Source organism: Lissotriton vulgaris, chromosome 1_1 (assembly GCF_964263255.1).
Source record: "Lissotriton vulgaris chromosome 1_1, aLisVul1.2, whole genome shotgun sequence".
Classification (NCBI taxonomy): Eukaryota; Metazoa; Chordata; class Amphibia; order Caudata; family Salamandridae; genus Lissotriton; species Lissotriton vulgaris.
Genome location: NC_141685.1, coordinates 31,883,112 through 31,900,917, shown reverse-complemented (window position 1 = coordinate 31,900,917; position 17,806 = coordinate 31,883,112). Strand labels below are relative to the sequence as shown.

At 46.7% G+C, this 17,806-nt stretch overlaps 1 protein-coding gene across 1 annotated transcript in view; it reads right to left on the bottom strand.

Moving 5' to 3' along the window:
- Positions 1-5,824: 5,824 nt before the first annotated feature.
- Positions 5,825-17,806, bottom strand: part of LOC147737056 (uncharacterized) — a 133,881-nt gene continuing 121,899 nt past the window's right edge. The window contains exon 2 of the mRNA XM_086934323.1: positions 5,825-9,049. Within this exon, the coding sequence (XP_086790449.1) occupies positions 6,931-7,845 (915 nt within the window). The 5' untranslated portion in view covers positions 7,846-9,049 and the 3' untranslated portion in view covers positions 5,825-6,930. The remainder of the gene's footprint in view (positions 9,050-17,806) is intronic.

Genomic DNA, 17,806 nt, shown 5'->3' with positions numbered 1-17,806 from the left:
GAATGGAAGATCAACCAGCTGATCCCGAACATTTTCAGGGAACACATCATCTCGAAGCCAAGCATGCCGACCAAGGGCGACCGAGGAAGCCATGGCATGGCCCAGCACCTCCGAGATGTCCAGAGCGGAGAATAAACGCCGCTAACTCCCGGCCATCCAACGCATGATGGCGTAAGTTGACCTGTGCAGTCTCCTGTGAAGCAGTGGATCCCATGGACTCAGCCGAGTCCCACAGAGAAGAGGCGGCCCTAGCCAACACACATAAGGTGTTAAGGGCCCGCAAAGCGTCGCTGGTCGAGGCAAACATGTTGTGCCCTCAAGTCCAGCTAGCGTGCCTCCCGGGTCGGCGGGGACAACAGTGGCGGCAGGGAGGGAAAAACAGTCTGCAAAAGTGGACTGGAGGCAGAGGGGTGGAGGGAAAGACACACCGAGTCACGTGGCGCTGGAAGGTGCCGTTGCAGGAGGTGCTGGGGCACAGGATCGCCTGTGGCGGGACGCCCCCAGGTCCCCATCAGAGAAGAAAGGAGCGAACCCTCAAAGGGTAGCAATAGCTTCCTCCCACCAGAGCCCTGGGGGAGAACGTCGAAATGGTGGTCTGCCGGGAAATGAGCAAGCGGGTCACCAATGCGCAGAATACCCACAGCCGTGGACACTGCGTGAGCGAAGGCCACACCTGCCTTCTTAGGGCCCTGCAGTGGAGAAAGCAGCTCCTCCGTGGGCGGCGGCTGTAAACTAAGACGGCCGCCCCCGAAGCCAAGCGGGGCGGGGCGGGGCGGGCAAAGACCAGACCTGGAAGTTCGAAGGAGGAACCGAAGAGTGGGGGACCTGTTGCACCTCCGGCAAAAGCCGCGCCCTTGGTAATGGTGGGGAACTGCCCTTTGATGACGCCGGTGAAAAAGCCACCATGCGGCGGCCTGCCTCCGGTGAGGAGGACGCCAGCAGGCACCCAACCACCGGAGAAGAGGGAGCATCCGAAGCCGAATCCGCAACTCAATGCATGTCCGGTGTCGTAGAGTCTGCAGGCCGAGGCAGGACGTCATCACCATCCGGCGACGAAGGAGACGCCGGGCAGGGCTCCTCCAAATCACGCAGCGCCGGAGACCGGAGCCGAGGTGGCCAAGGGGCGGCGCCGGATCGGCACCGACTCGACCTCTGACGAGGCAGCTGCCTGCGTGGAGGGATGAGAGGGACAAGGGGAGTGACAAGAAGCCCTCTGCCAGCCTCGGCCCAGAATGTAACGTAGGTGGTCCGCCGACCCATGCAGCGCCGCCAGGGCCGATTCAATCTCCGACTTGACCTCCGATGAGGCAGCTTCCTGCGTGGCGGGACGAGAGGGGCCCGGAGGGGGACAACGGCCCCTCGCAGCGGGATGCCTGGCTTTCACCTTGGGGATGCCCAGTAATGAGCTATCTCGCAAGGGAATACCAGGACGGGTTCCCTAAGCAAACGCTTTCGGGCAGCCATGCGCTCTACAAATCAAATTTCATTTCATTTCAAGGGCCCTGTCCAGCCACGACCCAGAGCAGGACCCCTGTGGCGCCACCAGGGCCAGCAGGCGCCGGCGCCGTAGCAGCGTCAGCTCAGCCGTGGTAAAGGTCGTCGCCTGTCTAGAGGGCGGAGTGGTGCTCGGGGATGCGACCCGAGCCCCGGTGACCTCCCGCGTCACCACAGGGACTCGTGCAGGAGTTTGCGTGGTCCGAAGGAGGGACTGCAAAGAGGGGTTTTTTCAATGTGTATTGACATCTTTGCATTTCGCAAGAGTAAAAATCTAAGGGACCACCTAGTAAGGGCAGCTCTACCAGCAACACCACAGGGAGCCACACTAGACACAGCTTGGGGCTTACCCCCGCTCATAGGGCATGTAAAATGTGGATGTTGCAATGTCTGCGATTACACGGTGGAGGGGATACAATTCACTCACAACGGCACCACGTTTGAAAGACGCTCATTTTCGAATTGTAACTCGTCAAATGTCATTTATGCTATCCAATGTCCGTGCCCGAAACTGTATGTTGGCCAGACCACACAGAAAGCCAAGACATGCATCGGCCAACACAGGAGCCGAGTAAGGTGCAAAGCAGCCAACGCCCCCCTTGTGGACCATTTCATCGAAGCTGGACACAGTGAAAATGACATTAACTGGACAATACTAAAAGTGGTCAAATGACCAGCCTGAGGGTGGAAACATTGGGCAGATGCTTAACAAAGAGGAATTAAAGACTATGATACAATTCGATACAATAAGGAATGGACTAAATCGAGCAGAAGACTGGACATCCCTGCTATAATCAACAAACTGCCCTTCCAGGCTTGGAAGAAGGCAGATCCAGACTTTTGACTCTCTTACCAAATGTTCAATTGTAACCTTTTCAAACCCAATGAGGGTGCCCCCGGCAAATGTGTTTTAAACCAAGCCTTAATTTTTTCTTCAGTCATCTTACATTGTCACAAGTGTCACTGGTTATGTCACCGATGTCTACACACATGCGCCTGTTTATTAAATAAGATCCATACTGCACATATGCGCCTGTTTAGAAAATAAGATTCACTTTGCACGATATCCTTTGCACTTATCTAATTCAGAGGGCTTGAAGTAGCGATCTGGACCACAACGGGCCATCCCATCGAAGCACCCCCCAGCGCCAATTCCACCATCCTCAATGGATGCCGTTGCCCTGGCTTCCAAAACACACTCCAAGATGTTACCTATTCTCAACAATACTGCCCCGATCCAACATCGCGCTGACGTAAGTTACCCCTTTTTCTATTTCCACGAACACGCCGCCTTAAACCAAAGCGAGCGTGTTACCGGCATACTGCACTCATCGCAGTGGTCGGATAGGAGACCGTGCCCCGACCCCCCCGGATACCACGTGCAGCGGAGTCAACGTACTCCTCTAGGTAAGAGCCAAAACGCTTTTCACACAGAATTATGGTTCTAAACAGGTAATCGAAATTACCGCGAATTTGGCAAACTGACCCTCCCCATTCTTCCTTTACAAATAGCACTTGCTGGCTACGTTCCAAAAAAGCAGAACATCGAATACTGCCGGTAATTACCCCTTCTGGTTGCTCAGCACAACTGGCCCCAGGAGACCCCTTAAATTACAATTAGTGAGAACTCTTGTTGTTTCCACAGGACGCAGCGTCTCATCACAGTCCTCACCCAGGTAATTCCCTCACCAATGCATGTCTCACTCACTAATCCCTTATGGAATAGAACTAATCATACACCACCTTCCCCTTGCCGAGCGTCGTGACATTGTTAACAGCCATCCTTGGTATCGTACACCTGCGGAAGCGTGTCATCACACGCTACCCACAGAACCCACAACAGGGTAAGCCCTCACTTCCCTTCTATTGAAAACAGACCATTCGTTGAACCCCTAGGCAGGACCACATCTTATCACTGGATATGTTATGAGTGCACATGAATGTTCGGACACAGGTGCGATGCTAATGGACCGCGCAAGCCGTGGTAATTTGTATATAGTGATATTTACAATTTTCCGTACCCTAGCTGGTAAACTGTGTCAACATTGCTTTCAAGGAACAAAACTACTGACGATAGAACATAAAATGCTTTCAGCACCATTCACTTATGCACCAAATCAGGAATGTCTGGCACACACAAGCATGAACTTGCACTAAATAGATCACGTTAAGCCGCATCCGAGTAATGTATAGAGTGTGCATAACATTTGGACTTACAGGTACGCTTTAGTAATAGTTCTTAATTCAGCCACTGGCTCCCTTTCTTTTTTTCTCCCAACATCCTCCCTCCAAAACAGGCGGTTGTACTATAATTACATGCATGTTTTCAATTGTAGTCCTGATGATGATCCCATGTAATTAGGGCAAAGGGATCGAAACGTCGACTGTACATAGTGTTTTCACAACCTGACCATTGTGTTTTATCTAGTTGTGTCTAGCACTTCCTGGCAATACTTTAATCCCTACACTGACTTATAAGTGGCCAGTATTGCTCGTTTTTGCCTGTAAATTCCTTCTCTTATATGTTGTTTGCCTTTCCTGAGTAAGGTACAGGACTGTGCCTAAGTAACCAATTATTTAAATGTGTGCATTGTTGAAATAAATACCCTGTCCGGCTGGACAGAAGACAAATATAGTTTCCTATTATGGCCTATATTTTATCTACGTTTTTTATTCTAATAAGCTAAGGACCTTTGTCTCTCTAAACATAAACTCCCACGGTCCTCAGCCAACTGTTCGGGTTCCCTTGTTGTATTAAAAGATGATATAGAATAGCAGATAATGTTGTGGGAAGAGAAGGTTTCAAGCAGGAACAGACGTCCTCGCGAATTCCAGAAATCTGCCACAATCTTAAGTTTTGCCTTTCTCAAGTACAGCATTTTAAAACAGGTTACAAGTTGTACTACACTCTGGGGGAAATAGCTAAATGGGGTGGAACCAGAAACGAGCATTGTACCCAATGCCATGCGCATTTGATACGCTGTTTGCAACCTGCCCAGCCCTAGGTGGCCTGATTAGGGACATTACTGAGTTCCTGGAGGGAAGCCTGGGACTAAGTATAGTACAGAGCCCGCAACTTATTAGTAATGAATCAATCCCTAGCCAAGCACAGGCATTTGTGTTTATTGTAATTATGGATTTTTGGCTAAGCTTGGCTACGGCATGGCAAGACCCCTCAGCACCATTGATCCAACAATGGCTTACTCGTCTAATGGATATTTATCATACGGAAGTGGCAGTATATGCAAAAAAGGAGAGGGGGCAAGGAGAAAAGGGTCAATGGTGTAGGCACCTCTGATGGGTGGGTGGCTATACTAGAAGAGGGATAGTAGAGCACCTTTCTATTCACTATAAGATGTGGGAATGGGGGTCAATTGGATGAATTTTTCCGCAGGTGTCTTCTACTTGGGAAAGATAGAAATATATGTGTACATGTTTGATCTGTGTATAAGACGTGACATGAATTAATCTTAAGAATGGACTGTCCACTTGAAGGGGTACATTAAAACATAAGCTATACAATGTGCAATAAAGATATGTTTAAAAGAAAAAAGGAAAACATCAAGTCATTCTAAAAGCTGGTGCGAAGGTAACCCAAATCTTAGAAGAGGGGCCTGTGAACTGTGCTTGGTAGAACCAAAGATCTATTTGTGGAATTATCAGCGTCAGCTTTTTGAGATTGGAAGTTAACCAGTTTTGCTCTTAATATAGATGGTTTACAACCACTGCAATGGGTTTGACAAGTGCTTCTGCCAAAGGGTATATGTTTAAGGTTTTTCACTCAGTGGTGGTTCTCTCCTGTCTAAGGGCGTCCATTTTACAACTCTGACATTCAGAACAGTGATAAGCATTTGGCACAGGATGCATTCTTCCATGTTCATTGAAATGAATTATCTAAATATAACTTTTCTGGCGTTCAAAACACTAATAAACACTTTTCCTTTATAACGTTGACCTTCCAACTGAATCTCTAGTGTAGTTCCTATATTCCCAATAGACTCTGCGCATTGGAATAACAAACGGTAGTTTAGACGTGGGACTGAGGTCGACCAGGTCTCTACTGAATATGTTAGACTTAATTATGACTGCCAGCTAGCTCAGAGATCACTAGAAACTCTCGAATAGACAGGAAGAGATTAATCTTCCTGAATAGACAAGAAGGGATTGGTTTCTGACAATCGCATTAATATGACAACTTTGCTTCTCCAAGAATGAGGAGAAAAATCTCCAGAGTCGCAGAAACAATAGATGGCTATTTTACTCAGTCATTCGTGCATGCTTAGTATCACCAGAAAGTGCAGAGAAACAGAGAGACGGGCGTTTTCAATAAAAGATGTTATTTATTGAACAGTCCTCTTTCTCAAACATGAGAAGTGAATTGCTACAATCGCAATACTTGTCATAAAGTAAAGTGCATACAGTAAAAAGAGTATTATGAAACAATACTGTAAAAGCATGATATAGTTTCTAAGCCATAAGATGCATTAGAACGGATAAAATATATACAATGATAAAACAATGACTAAACGTACTCAACTGGTGCTTCTAAGTTACGCCTACTCCGGTGTACCTAATCTAAGACTAGTACAGGGCAGAAGTGACTGAGAAGAAGTTTAAGTTGAAATAGTTTTTTCCAAGAGTCTTTCCAAGAATTCTCTAAGGGTCTAATCAGCTCCTTACCTTGTGATAGAATGTGGGAGGTTTTGTATCTCTCTCTCAGGACTCGATCTCCCAGTAACCCGCAAGGGTAGCCGGGAAACACTGGAGCTGGATTTCTCAGCAGGAGAAAATACAGTGTCTCGCTCAGTGCGTCAGCTGGAGGGGTCGGCTCCCTCAGGCGCTTGCAACAGCAGGGCGTCGGGCAAGTAGATAGTCGATCTGCTCCAAACCACCGTGTGTTTAGCTAGGGCAGATGCTGGTATATTTATACCTGGTAGGTGCCGAGTTTGACGTAAGGGTGGACATAAGACGTCATTAAGAACTCGTAGTTCTTTAGGGACTCCAGGAGTTCTAGGACAAATCAATACAGAAGCAGAGGCGGGGGAAAGTACCGGGCTGCTGGATGTTTTGGTTTCTCTAAGAACGCGTTGTACTTTCTAGGAGTCTGTGGAAATAGCCTTGCCGTATTTGGACTACATTGGCTATGTCTTAATATGGGTATGATTATTATGCCTATATAAGGATATAGTTTAGTATAACTATATAAGGCCATAAATCAGGAATATTAAATTAGGATCCTAGATACGTTTACAACAAATCTTTACATGCCTTCATAACACTCATACATTATTTTAGCTAGAATGGACTTTTATATGTGGAGTGAGAATTATTTTAGAACTAAAGCTTCTCTGGAATTCAGAGCACCGAAAAGGTTTCTTCCCCATTGTGTGTTCTCTCATGAACAGTAAGATGACTTTTCAGACTAAAGGTTTTCTGTCATTCAGAGCACTGATGAGGTTTTTCCCCAGAGTGAGTTCTCTCATGTAAAGTTAGACGGAGTTTATAACTGAAGCTTTTCTGGCATTTAAGGCACTGATAAAGGTTTTCCCCAGTGTGAGTTCTCAGATGTAAAATAAGACTGGTTGGATAACTGAACTTTTTTAGGCATTCAGAGCACTGATAAGGTTTCTCCCCAGTGTGAGTTCTCTGATGGAAAATAAGACTGGTTTGATAACTGAACTTTTTTAGGCATTCAGAGCACTGATAAGGTTTCTCCCCAGTGTGAGTTATCGCATGGAATTTAAGACCACTTTTCAGCCTATATCTTTTCTGGCATTCAGAGCAGTGATATGGTTTTTCTCCGGTGTGGGTTCTCTCATGTTGAGTGAGAAGGTATTTACGACTAAAGTTTTTTGGGCATTCAGAGCACTGATGGGATTTCTGCCCAGAATGGGTTAACTCATGCCGGGTGAGAATTGTTTTCCGACTGAAGGTTTTCTGGCATTCAGAGCACTTATGAGGTTTTTCCCCAGTATGCGTTCTCTCATGTCGAGTGAGAGCTGATTTACATTGGTAACCTTTTGGGCATTCAGAGCACGGATACGGTTTCTGTCCAGTGTGAGTGTTCTCATGTTGACGGAGAACGGTTTTGCAATTGAAGCTTCTCAGACATTCAGAGCAATGAAAAGGTTTTTCTCCAGTATGTATTCTCTCATGTTGAATAAGGCTGAATTTACAACTCAACCCTTTGTGGCATTCAGAGCACTTATGAGGTTTTTCCCCAGTGTGAGTTCTCACATGTTGACTGAGTCTGGATTGACAACTAAAGCTCTTCTCACATTCAGAGCAGGTATGAGACTTCTTTTTGGTGCGAATATCTCCAAGTTCGGTTTTGTTTTGGATACATTCCATTATGAGATAAGATTTCTTTCTGAAGTCAATATCTCCAAGTTGGGATTTTTCTATCAGACACACAATAAGACAATACTAAATCTTATTCAGCATGTATTTGGCATCACCCACTCAAATGTGCTGCACTTGTTCCACTTAACAGTTGGACATTTATTTAGCCAAAGATCACTTCTCTGTGGAGTTCACAGTTTATAACCTCTGTAGGCAACCTAATTCACCCTACAACCTTAATATCTGCAGCCTCTGGTACTTATGGGGAAGCCTCATATGGGATGAGTGCCTCTTCATTACATCCATGTGGATTCCCTAACCCTTTTCTCATACTTATTTATTTATGAGTTAATGAAACACTGATCAGGTCTTTGGTTGGTGTTCAGTATTTCAAAGCTAGGTACATATTCACATAATGTATTGGCATGAACATTCAGAATACTATTGTGCATCAGTAGCAGCACATTGTTGCTAGTCACCGTTCTTACGGATGTCTTCTATGTCTGTATATAAGACTACAATGAGGATGTTAAGGATTTTGCAAGTCTTGCCCGGTAACAAGTACCCGAGGTCACATCTAATGGGCAAGAATGATAGTGGACATGTGGACCCTGACTACAAGCAAAAGGTGGTCATTGGTCATAGAGCTGCATTTTTTTCCTCATTCTCCTTCATTTTATCCCAGATATACCCACATCGCTAGTTTGTAACTAACAGGTATCTTAGTTCTAAGCGGACTACCTGTCTTTTAAGCAGCTTCGTTTACACTGTATAAGTGACAAACAGATATTTGTTTTTGATATAAAGACAATTCACTGGATATGGTGCTCAAGTGTTCCATTGGCTGAGGTCTGTTAAAAACTCTTCAAGTCCCACTTGTTCTGTGTGTATTATCTTCTCTTCGACTGGATAGAACTTTAGACTGATGCTTGTCCTCTCCGGTTCAGACAGATGGTCTTCCAGCCCTGGGTTAGCATCTCTAAGGCATTCTTCATATACCATTAGAGCAGCAGGAAGTCTATTTGGAGAAACTGCTTTCACATTCTTTATTTTACTCTAATCCAAGTTTCTCACCACATCTTTTCATTAGATACGTTTCTCTTGTTGGAGCTCTGAAGCAACTTTACTTCTTTAGCATCGGTCCTTTAATAGTTTTCAATTATTTGCTTATTACTGACTACCATGTGGTCTTCCATGCCCACTCTTCAATCACCTGTGGATTTAAAACCAGAGATTGTTAAAAAATGCAAACTGGAACAAAGGAATAACATTTATTAGCTAATACAGACATCCAGAGTCTGAGTTCATTTTGAGAGATGGATGAGAGCGATGAGAGCGCTCTAGGCATTTTCGAGATAGGAAGCTTGAGGACAATGGAACACTAGGTTGAGGAGGTCTAAAGATGGAAATTCTGTTGTACAGTTTTGTGCACACCAGTAATCATCAGTAAGCTATTCAAGTGTCTGATCAAAACTTCCTCCCACTCACTGTACGGTATACCTCTTCGCACAAGTCCCCATCCAGATAAGCAATATCTCAAAGAACAAGCACACCCTCATTAGAGTCTACCCTTCCCAGCACCACAAACAATGCTACTTCTCCCGGGCAAGCATGTGTTAACAACTTTGAGTCGACACTAGACAAGAATTATGGAATATCATGGCCAACCTTAAGCTGGCAGTTGAAAAAACTACGGCTCAGGAAATTAGGAGACCGCATAGATCTCCAACCACCACAAACACACAGTATCAAGCACACCTAGACGGATCTCTATGCCTTTGCCAAACACAACTATATGCTTCAACAGGACAACAAACCAGATGTTAGAGGTGGACATGATGACCTTTGCCAATCTTACATGCCAAAATGCAGTTCCCAAATATTTTCTAGGAGTACTATTTTTTGGCCAACTTTTGTAAATTCTTGGGAATTCACAAAAGCGGTATAGCTGCAATTAATACAAGGATATATACCATGGGTGCACTTTTTAGACTTTCTTTAATAATTGGTTCCCTAATTTGGTCTGACGTTGACCATGACATTTATTAAAATATTATCTCTGTCTCTCTGTATCGGCTGGCTTCACTGTGAGTGACAGCATTCTGCTCTTTCACAAGGAGCATATCGTCACGCAGTAGTTTTGCTCAATGCCAGTAACTACTGTGGCAGAATATGCTATTTGAGACCAAAAACAATTGTTGATTTTGCCAAGGTTTGTTATAATGGCGAGGGCCCTGCAGTTCTCACACCAATAAGGTTTTACAAAAACCATGCTAAAACAATTCGCACATTGATAAAACTAAAAAGTTGATCCACCAATTTCAGACCTACTGGCTTTGCCGATGCTTGTTTATTTTTGTTCCCCATAATCTTACTAAAACTGGTTACACTGATTTTACATAATGAATAGTATTGGGAACTACAAGCGTGCATCAACACATTACTAAATGATGCTGCAGCTGCAAAGAAATGGTATCTGAAATGTTACAGTAATTTAGCCATTTTTTTTATTTTTTTTTGCTTTCATTTATTTATGAACATTTTATTTTGAAAGCAAAGACTCATCAATCTTGCTTTCGATTTTCTGCAAAAATTTGCATCAAATAGGAGAGCATTCTGGGAGCATTATACATAGCCTCAAATTGCTAAACTTTGAAAACATGTGTACATGTTTCTATAGTGGAACCACGATCAGTAGTGCAGTCAGAGATTACAACATTTATATGGCTGAGATACCCGCCACCCCCTCTCAACACAATCCCCAAAGGAGGGAAACCGGAAACAGTTCTTGAAGTTTTTTGGAAGTGGGAGGGAGTGACCCTCCCGGCCGTATTTATTAAAAACAAAAAATTAAAACATTTAAACATTAATGTACAATTTCATACCACATTGCGATGTTTGGCTAACCTTAACAGATTCTCTAATACAGAGGTTCTCCTAGCCGAACTAACATCCTACAAAACATTTACTTGAAATATTGAAATTGTACATCCTAACGTTTAAGGGCCAACGGCAAGGTCGTAACCGGTGTCAAGATCCCTAACCAGACATACCCCCCCCACTTGGGAGGGGCGACAGCACTGAGGCGTACTCAAGTGCAACTACTACCAATTTCCCTTGACTTGACGGGGGCACTTATCAACTCGACGCCAGTTAAAGGTCGTTCGAAGACTCGTGTGAGGTATCTAGAAGGTATCGTAGACCTCCCCCCAACCCCACACAACTTACCGCATCTGCCGTCGCAGATGTCACTGGCCCCGGGAAATTCCCCAGGAGGGGGCTGTAACCCCTCCTACACAGGAAGGGGCCTTGACCGCCTTTCCTCTTCTTTCGGCGACCCATCCTTAGAAGGGACCGCCTCCCCGTTGAGGGGCCAAAGGCCACCTCCCCCGAGCGCTCCCATCCGTGTTGGGTGACGCCCACTCATAGGGATCTTCCAATTAGTGCTCACCGATCATGACCTTACCGCCACAGGCCGGATAGTTGACCGGCTATCCGGACCCCCCACAAAAACTCCTACCTAAAGGTCATGTTTCAACGATTTTTACCATGCTAAGAAGTCTCCTAAGAGTAACTCATTCCCCACCCAAGACAAATGCACACCATCCCCCAAATACATACTGTCATCATTAATACAGCTATGAGAAATAGAATGCAATGTCCTGGAACGGAACAACCTACTCACTTTATTGTTAAGCTTTCTAACAGAATGGTTCAAAGCAGGAATAGAGATAGCCCCCCGCCACACCTTTCGTGGAATCAAATGGGACCATGCAATCGTGCACCCCGGAACTCTCCTCGCCAACCAACTTACAGTGGAAAGCATTGCCTCCAGGAGTAGTCGTCTACCGATGGTGACCAAATCATTGCCCCCAACATGCACTATAACTATAGACGGCGGTGACCTTGTCCGCCCTAACAAACCCTCGAAAAATGTTTGAAACTGGTCAATACAGAGACCGCCCCTTCCGTAGAAGGACATCCTGTACCCATATTCCCCAGCCACGTGAATCATGTCACCTGCTTTGAATACGTCTGCGGCACGCCTCACGTATGAGTGGCCCACGACCCACACCTCCTTTTTCACAGCCGGTGATGTCTGACCGCTGGCCCGGTGTAGGGTCGACTGCATAGTCCGCCCCGCCTCGTAGGCTTGCGTAACTGAAAACCAAACAAAAACAAGAAGCGTGAGTACATTATTACAGCTTCACAACATGTGCAACCGCACGTATCTTTTATAACAATTGGAGGACCAACGCCCCACTCGTTTCACTTGCTCAACATTAAGACCCCTGGCTGTAGCTTCCGTAGCAGCCCCTATCCGAAAGGAATGGGTCCCAAATTCGCCCGGGTCCAAGCCCGCAGCGGCAATTGACATCGCAAGCACCCGCTGAAACTGAAATTTCGTCAGTGGGGTGGCGTCAGCGTGTCTTAACAAAGTCCCCCCCCATGATGCCACCCTTCGTGCTAGGTAATCCTCTAAACACTTTACCGGACATATGGAGGACCCAGGAATCCTGCGTATGATGACGCAGTCACCCATCCCATCTTGGTCAGTCTTGGACTTTACAAAGGAGACAGTCATTGTTTCTCCCCGTATCTGAACGTGTTCTTGGCACAAACCCCCCGCCACATCCAGTTTGTTCCTTGCAACCAATTCGCTTACCCGCATTGCTCCGTGAAATGCTAGCGTAAAAGCGGCTCGGAACAGCACCGCCTCAAACTGAGATGAACATGTGGCGGGGAGTGTGGCCAACAACTGGGACAATCTATCCAAACCTATCGGGCGCCTTTCATCTACTCTGCGACCCTCAAGGCGTTGCCACCCACGCAGCGCTTTCTGTACAACGAAAGACGCTGTTGGGTCCTGGATAGCGTGTGCTCTGGCAACAAAGGAAATGGCAGCACGATGCCTCTGGGCCGTAGCCACCGATTTCCCAGCCCTACGTAAGGACATCAGGAAATTCACTACCCATTCCTCGTGACCCCAAAGTCGCTCTCTATCACTCCCCAAAAAGGGCTAAATAGGCCCGAAACGCCCCTTCGTATGCCTTCCTCGTCCTTGGTGCTAGACTCTCTCCCACGAGGTGACGAAGTTCGGGGCACCGAGAGACCAGAGAGCTTCGGGAAAGGGTGCCGGCTCTGGGTCCGCTGAGGGGAGGAAACCCGAAAAAGCCTGCATTTGAAAACGAGACAGTGCGTCAGCCGCCTGATTCATCACCCCTGGAACATGCTTTGCTCTGAATAGCACGTTCAATTGCATACACAGTAAAACAATTTCCTTAAGCAGTCTTAAAATCAGTTTACAACGTGCTGCCTGACTATTGATGCACTCGACCACGGTCATATTGTCAGACCAAAATATGACAGAGTGATCTTTGAACCCATCGGGCCATGTTCTCAAGGCCACCAAGATGGGAAACAGTTCCAGGAAAGCAATATTACTCGTCAGACCATTCTCATGCCACCATGTCGGCCATCTTTGTGCCGACCATTTCGTGCCGAAGATGGCGCCAAAACCTATGCTTCCTGCCGAATCTGTCCATAGCCCCAGCTCTTCAGAAGACACGGCTGGTTCATTCCAGACGATTCTACCATTGAAATCCGCCAAAAATGCTAACCAAATACGCATGTCCTGGCGGATCTCGGCCGATAGTCTCGTGCGATGATGGCCCTCTTTAAGGCCGACCATCGATTGGGCAATTGAACGGGAAAAGGGGCTCCTGGCCATTGGTCTTACCCTCAAGGCAAAATTCAACTGTCCCACCACCTGCTGTAATTGTTGCAGCGTAACTTTAGATGCATTTATACACATTTGCAGCGCAGCCCTGAACTTCAACACTTTCTCAGCTGGCAAACGGAAACACCCCTCAATGGAGTCCAACTCGATCCCCAGAAACTCGAGGCAAGTCGTAGGACCCACTGTTTTACCCGGCGCCAATGGCACACCAAACTGTTTCATTAACACACAAAATTCGGCCAAGGCCCGGCCACATTCAAGACCCCCGGCTGCCCCAAGAAACAGAAAATCATCAAGGTAGTGCATTACATCTTGGAAACCTGTTTTCTTTGTGAAGACCCATTGTAGAAAACTACTGAATTTCTCGAAATAAGCACAGGATATAGAGCACCCCATTGGCATACACCTATCCATGTAATAACAACCCTGAAACATGAATCCTAGGAGACGCTGGTCGTCTGGGTGTACCGGGAGCAATCGGAACGCTGACTCGATATCTGACTTCGCCATCAGCGCCCCGGGCCCCAGGCGATTCAAAATGGCTACGGCCTCATCGAAGGATGCGTACCGCACCGAACACACTTCTGGATCGATTGCGTCATTTACGGAAAGACCTCGTGGAGCTGATAAATTATGAATCAGTCGGAACTCACCGGGGTCTTTCTTGGGGACTACCCCTAAGGGACAACAAACAAAATTCTGGACCGGGGGTATACTAAACGGGCCGGCGACCCGACCTCGAGTCACCTCTTTCCGGATCTTATCCTGTACTACGGTCGTATGCTGCAGGACGGAAAGTTGATTTTTACACTTATCCACACCTTGAAAGTCCCCTACCGGGATGCGGAAACCATACGAAAAACCGTTCCGCAGCACCCCAGCAGAAGTACGATCCGGGTAGTCACTGAGCCAAGGAATCATCGCCAGGGTATCAATCGGAGTGGGTAAAGGCGCCCCTCGGACTATATTAGACCTGTTTGGCACCTCCTCTCCCCCCGTTATCACCCGTTCTGGCTCTGCACGAGGACTCAGGATGGGACGACCCACAACTACTACATTCATGTTTGAATTTACACGATCCCTGGGGTCTAGTACATCTACCTCTGTTGTAATTAAAGCAGAAACCCCTTTTTCCGGTATTGCCGGTAGGTTTCGAGTGATCGTTGGCACCCGTACCTGATCGAAAGGGCGTCCCCGCATATTGCCGGGAGGATTCGCCAACATTACTTCCCACCAACGGCATTTTCAACATTCCTGACTCCTTCATCTTATCCCAAGTCAAGGCATCATAACAATCCCAGGTTAAACTTTTATTATGCTCCTTTTCCTTTCTGAACAGATTATCGTAACAGAACCAATGATTACCCTGGTGCGATGTCGAGTACCCCATGATTCGTAATTGATAGATTGGGAACTCGGAAAGCAACTCAGGTCTACGTTCCCCCAAGATTGATGTAAAGATTCCCCAAGCATTGCCCCAATTGCCGATATTCTCATTCACTTTAAAGGCGGCCATTTTTGCGCGCCAAACACTCGGATGCATGAGATCCTTCTGACTCTTTACATGCTCTACCTCATAATGATCAACAAGCAATGAAAAAATGTTCACATACTCCCCCGCCCAAATCTTTTCCTTAATTGCCAAAGGAACATGTTGCCCCAACTTTTCTCTCCGAGAGGGTGTTGACTCATCCCTCGCGATCGGCAATGGCCGCTTACCTGCACCTGACGCTGCCTCTGTGGTCGCAATCGTCCCTGGTGTCTTGTCCCCTACTGCAGCCGGCACGGGCACCTTGGCTGCTTCCCGTTTCTCCCGTAATTGCTTTATCAGCGCCTGCGCATCGACAGCCGTGGCGCCCTCGTTACCTTTACCCAACCACGCCGCCAATTGTGCTGCCAGCTCGGGCGGCATATCATCCTCGGACACGGGGGTGACCACAACGGGAATCGGATTCCTCTCCTCCGGCACGGGAGTTGGAGCCTCGAGCGGGGCACTGGGACCCGGGATGTCTTCACCCGCTGCCCCCCTCTTGGGCCTCTTGTTTTTCCCTCCCGGGGCTGCTCCCGCCAAAGGACGTTTTGGACCCCTTTCCTCATTCTTGTCCACCCGCTTCTTTAGCTCGGACATCTCCTTCATGAGAACACGCAGCATCTGGTCGGTATTCATGCGCTTTCCCACCTTCTTCGGCATTCTCCAACGAAGTAACTGTAAAACAAACAAGAACGATTAAAACGCTCAAAATTGGCTCTTCGTTCCGTCTCGAGCTCACGTGCAGCGAGGAGGTGCAGCTTCAGAGCACAGGAACAAGAGGATGTCTTCTGGTCTTGCGTCCCTTTTTATCCATCTTCAGGGCGGGCGTAAACCCGCCCCTGCCTGCCCCGGGGGCGTGGCCGGCCGCGTCAGTGTCTAGGCCAGCCCACTCTAGGGCGGGAAAAAGCGCGCCCCGGCTACGCCGCTTCGGGCATACCAGCCGAGACGCGCCTCCCGCCCAAAATGGCTTCCCGGGGGGATCGAGGCACTCTGCCATACGTTCGGGGGGACCGAGTGGTCGCCCCTTTCCACTCTCACCCTAATAATACATTCTTTCAATTAATGAACTATAAATACAAGCTTGAACAGCATTAAAATATAGACAAAAATATTACCTTAACTGCAGACAGTGCCCTTTCCTGTTCCATAATGTGGTACTGTAAACTGGCAGCCAAAAGGTTTGTGCTGCAAGGGGTTGGGCCTACATGTCCCAACGGCAAAATACAAATGAAAACGTGTTGCCCTTGGCCTCAAACAATATGTCCTGGGCGTCGGCCTTTAGGAGTTCCAAATCCCTGCTAGACACAACAATCCTACCAGTGACCTGACAAAATAACTCTTCCACACCACTATTAGATATCTTAGGTCCACCTAACTACAACATCATTAGACTGAACCACACACTAGAACCAAGTTGGGGGCGTGCAGGTTGCGTGCATTCACAGATAAACCTTACAAAAAGTTAACGATTCCAAATGGAGAAGATGTCCTCCTGTGAATATATGGGAGTTGAAATCCTCATGGGTTAGGGGGATTTATTCCCGGACCAAATTACATATTATCTACCACCCTCCTGGAGACAACCAGACCCTCAAGAGCAATTAACAATCACAGTACAGACCGTACGACACCCCAACACAATCTTTCTAGGTGACTTCAACCTAAATTGCAATTAAATTGAGGACCCACATGTGACTGCACTAAATCTTTCTTCAAAGACCATAATCTGGTGCAATTAAGGGAGACGAGTTGGCCTAACGGCTAGGGCGGTCGACCTTGAATCTGGGGAACTGGGTTAGAGTCTCGGCAAGGACGCTGAACATACTGTGATTCTGGGCAGATCACTTAATCTCCCTGTGCCTAATAAAAATGAAAAATAAAAAAATGTGTCCTCATGTAATGGAACAGGTGCTATGTAAAGCGCTCTGATACCCTATCCGGCTCAAGTTGTGATATATAAAACTCTGTAAAATAAAAACATGCACAGGTCGTACACACGGCAAAGGAACATCATTAACCCATATCTCCATGGCAGAAGCACTATTCATAGAGTCCATAAGGGCATGTGATTGGTCAGATCAGAGCATCTCATTCCACATCTCCGCTCCTGAAGCAAAGGCAACGAGATAAGAGGTTAGACCTAGACGGTGGGTCAGGGATGCTAGAAATAAGAATAGAGATGACCTGTATGATCTATGCAAAAGAAAATTTCAACCCCAGGAAAGCATTTCCGATGTTCACAAACTCATGGAACACTACAAAAGAACTATGAATGACAAAATGGAGAAGGTAGCCCCCCCCAACAACAAAAAAGGACCAAAAACAAGTTAACACAACCGTGGTATAACCGTCACCAAAATGAAGAAAGAAGCAGACTCCGATTTGCAGAGAGACGATGGAGACTAGCACCCTCACCACACCTACAACAGCTCAGGACTCTGAGAAATTCATATAAAAATGTAGATTTGTTTTTATTTATAGTTTTGTATTGCGCGAACATGACCCTAGTGGGTATTAGAACACTTTACATGACGAGAGGTAGGGTATCAATTGGACTGGTAAAACAGACATGAGTGAATGACAAACACATCAATGAAAATAAATAGAGTAAAAAGCTTGATCTCAATAATATTCAGCAATAAGATGGTCAAGCATCATAAAGAGTAGTTAGTATGGTTACATTTTAATAAGCATAAATA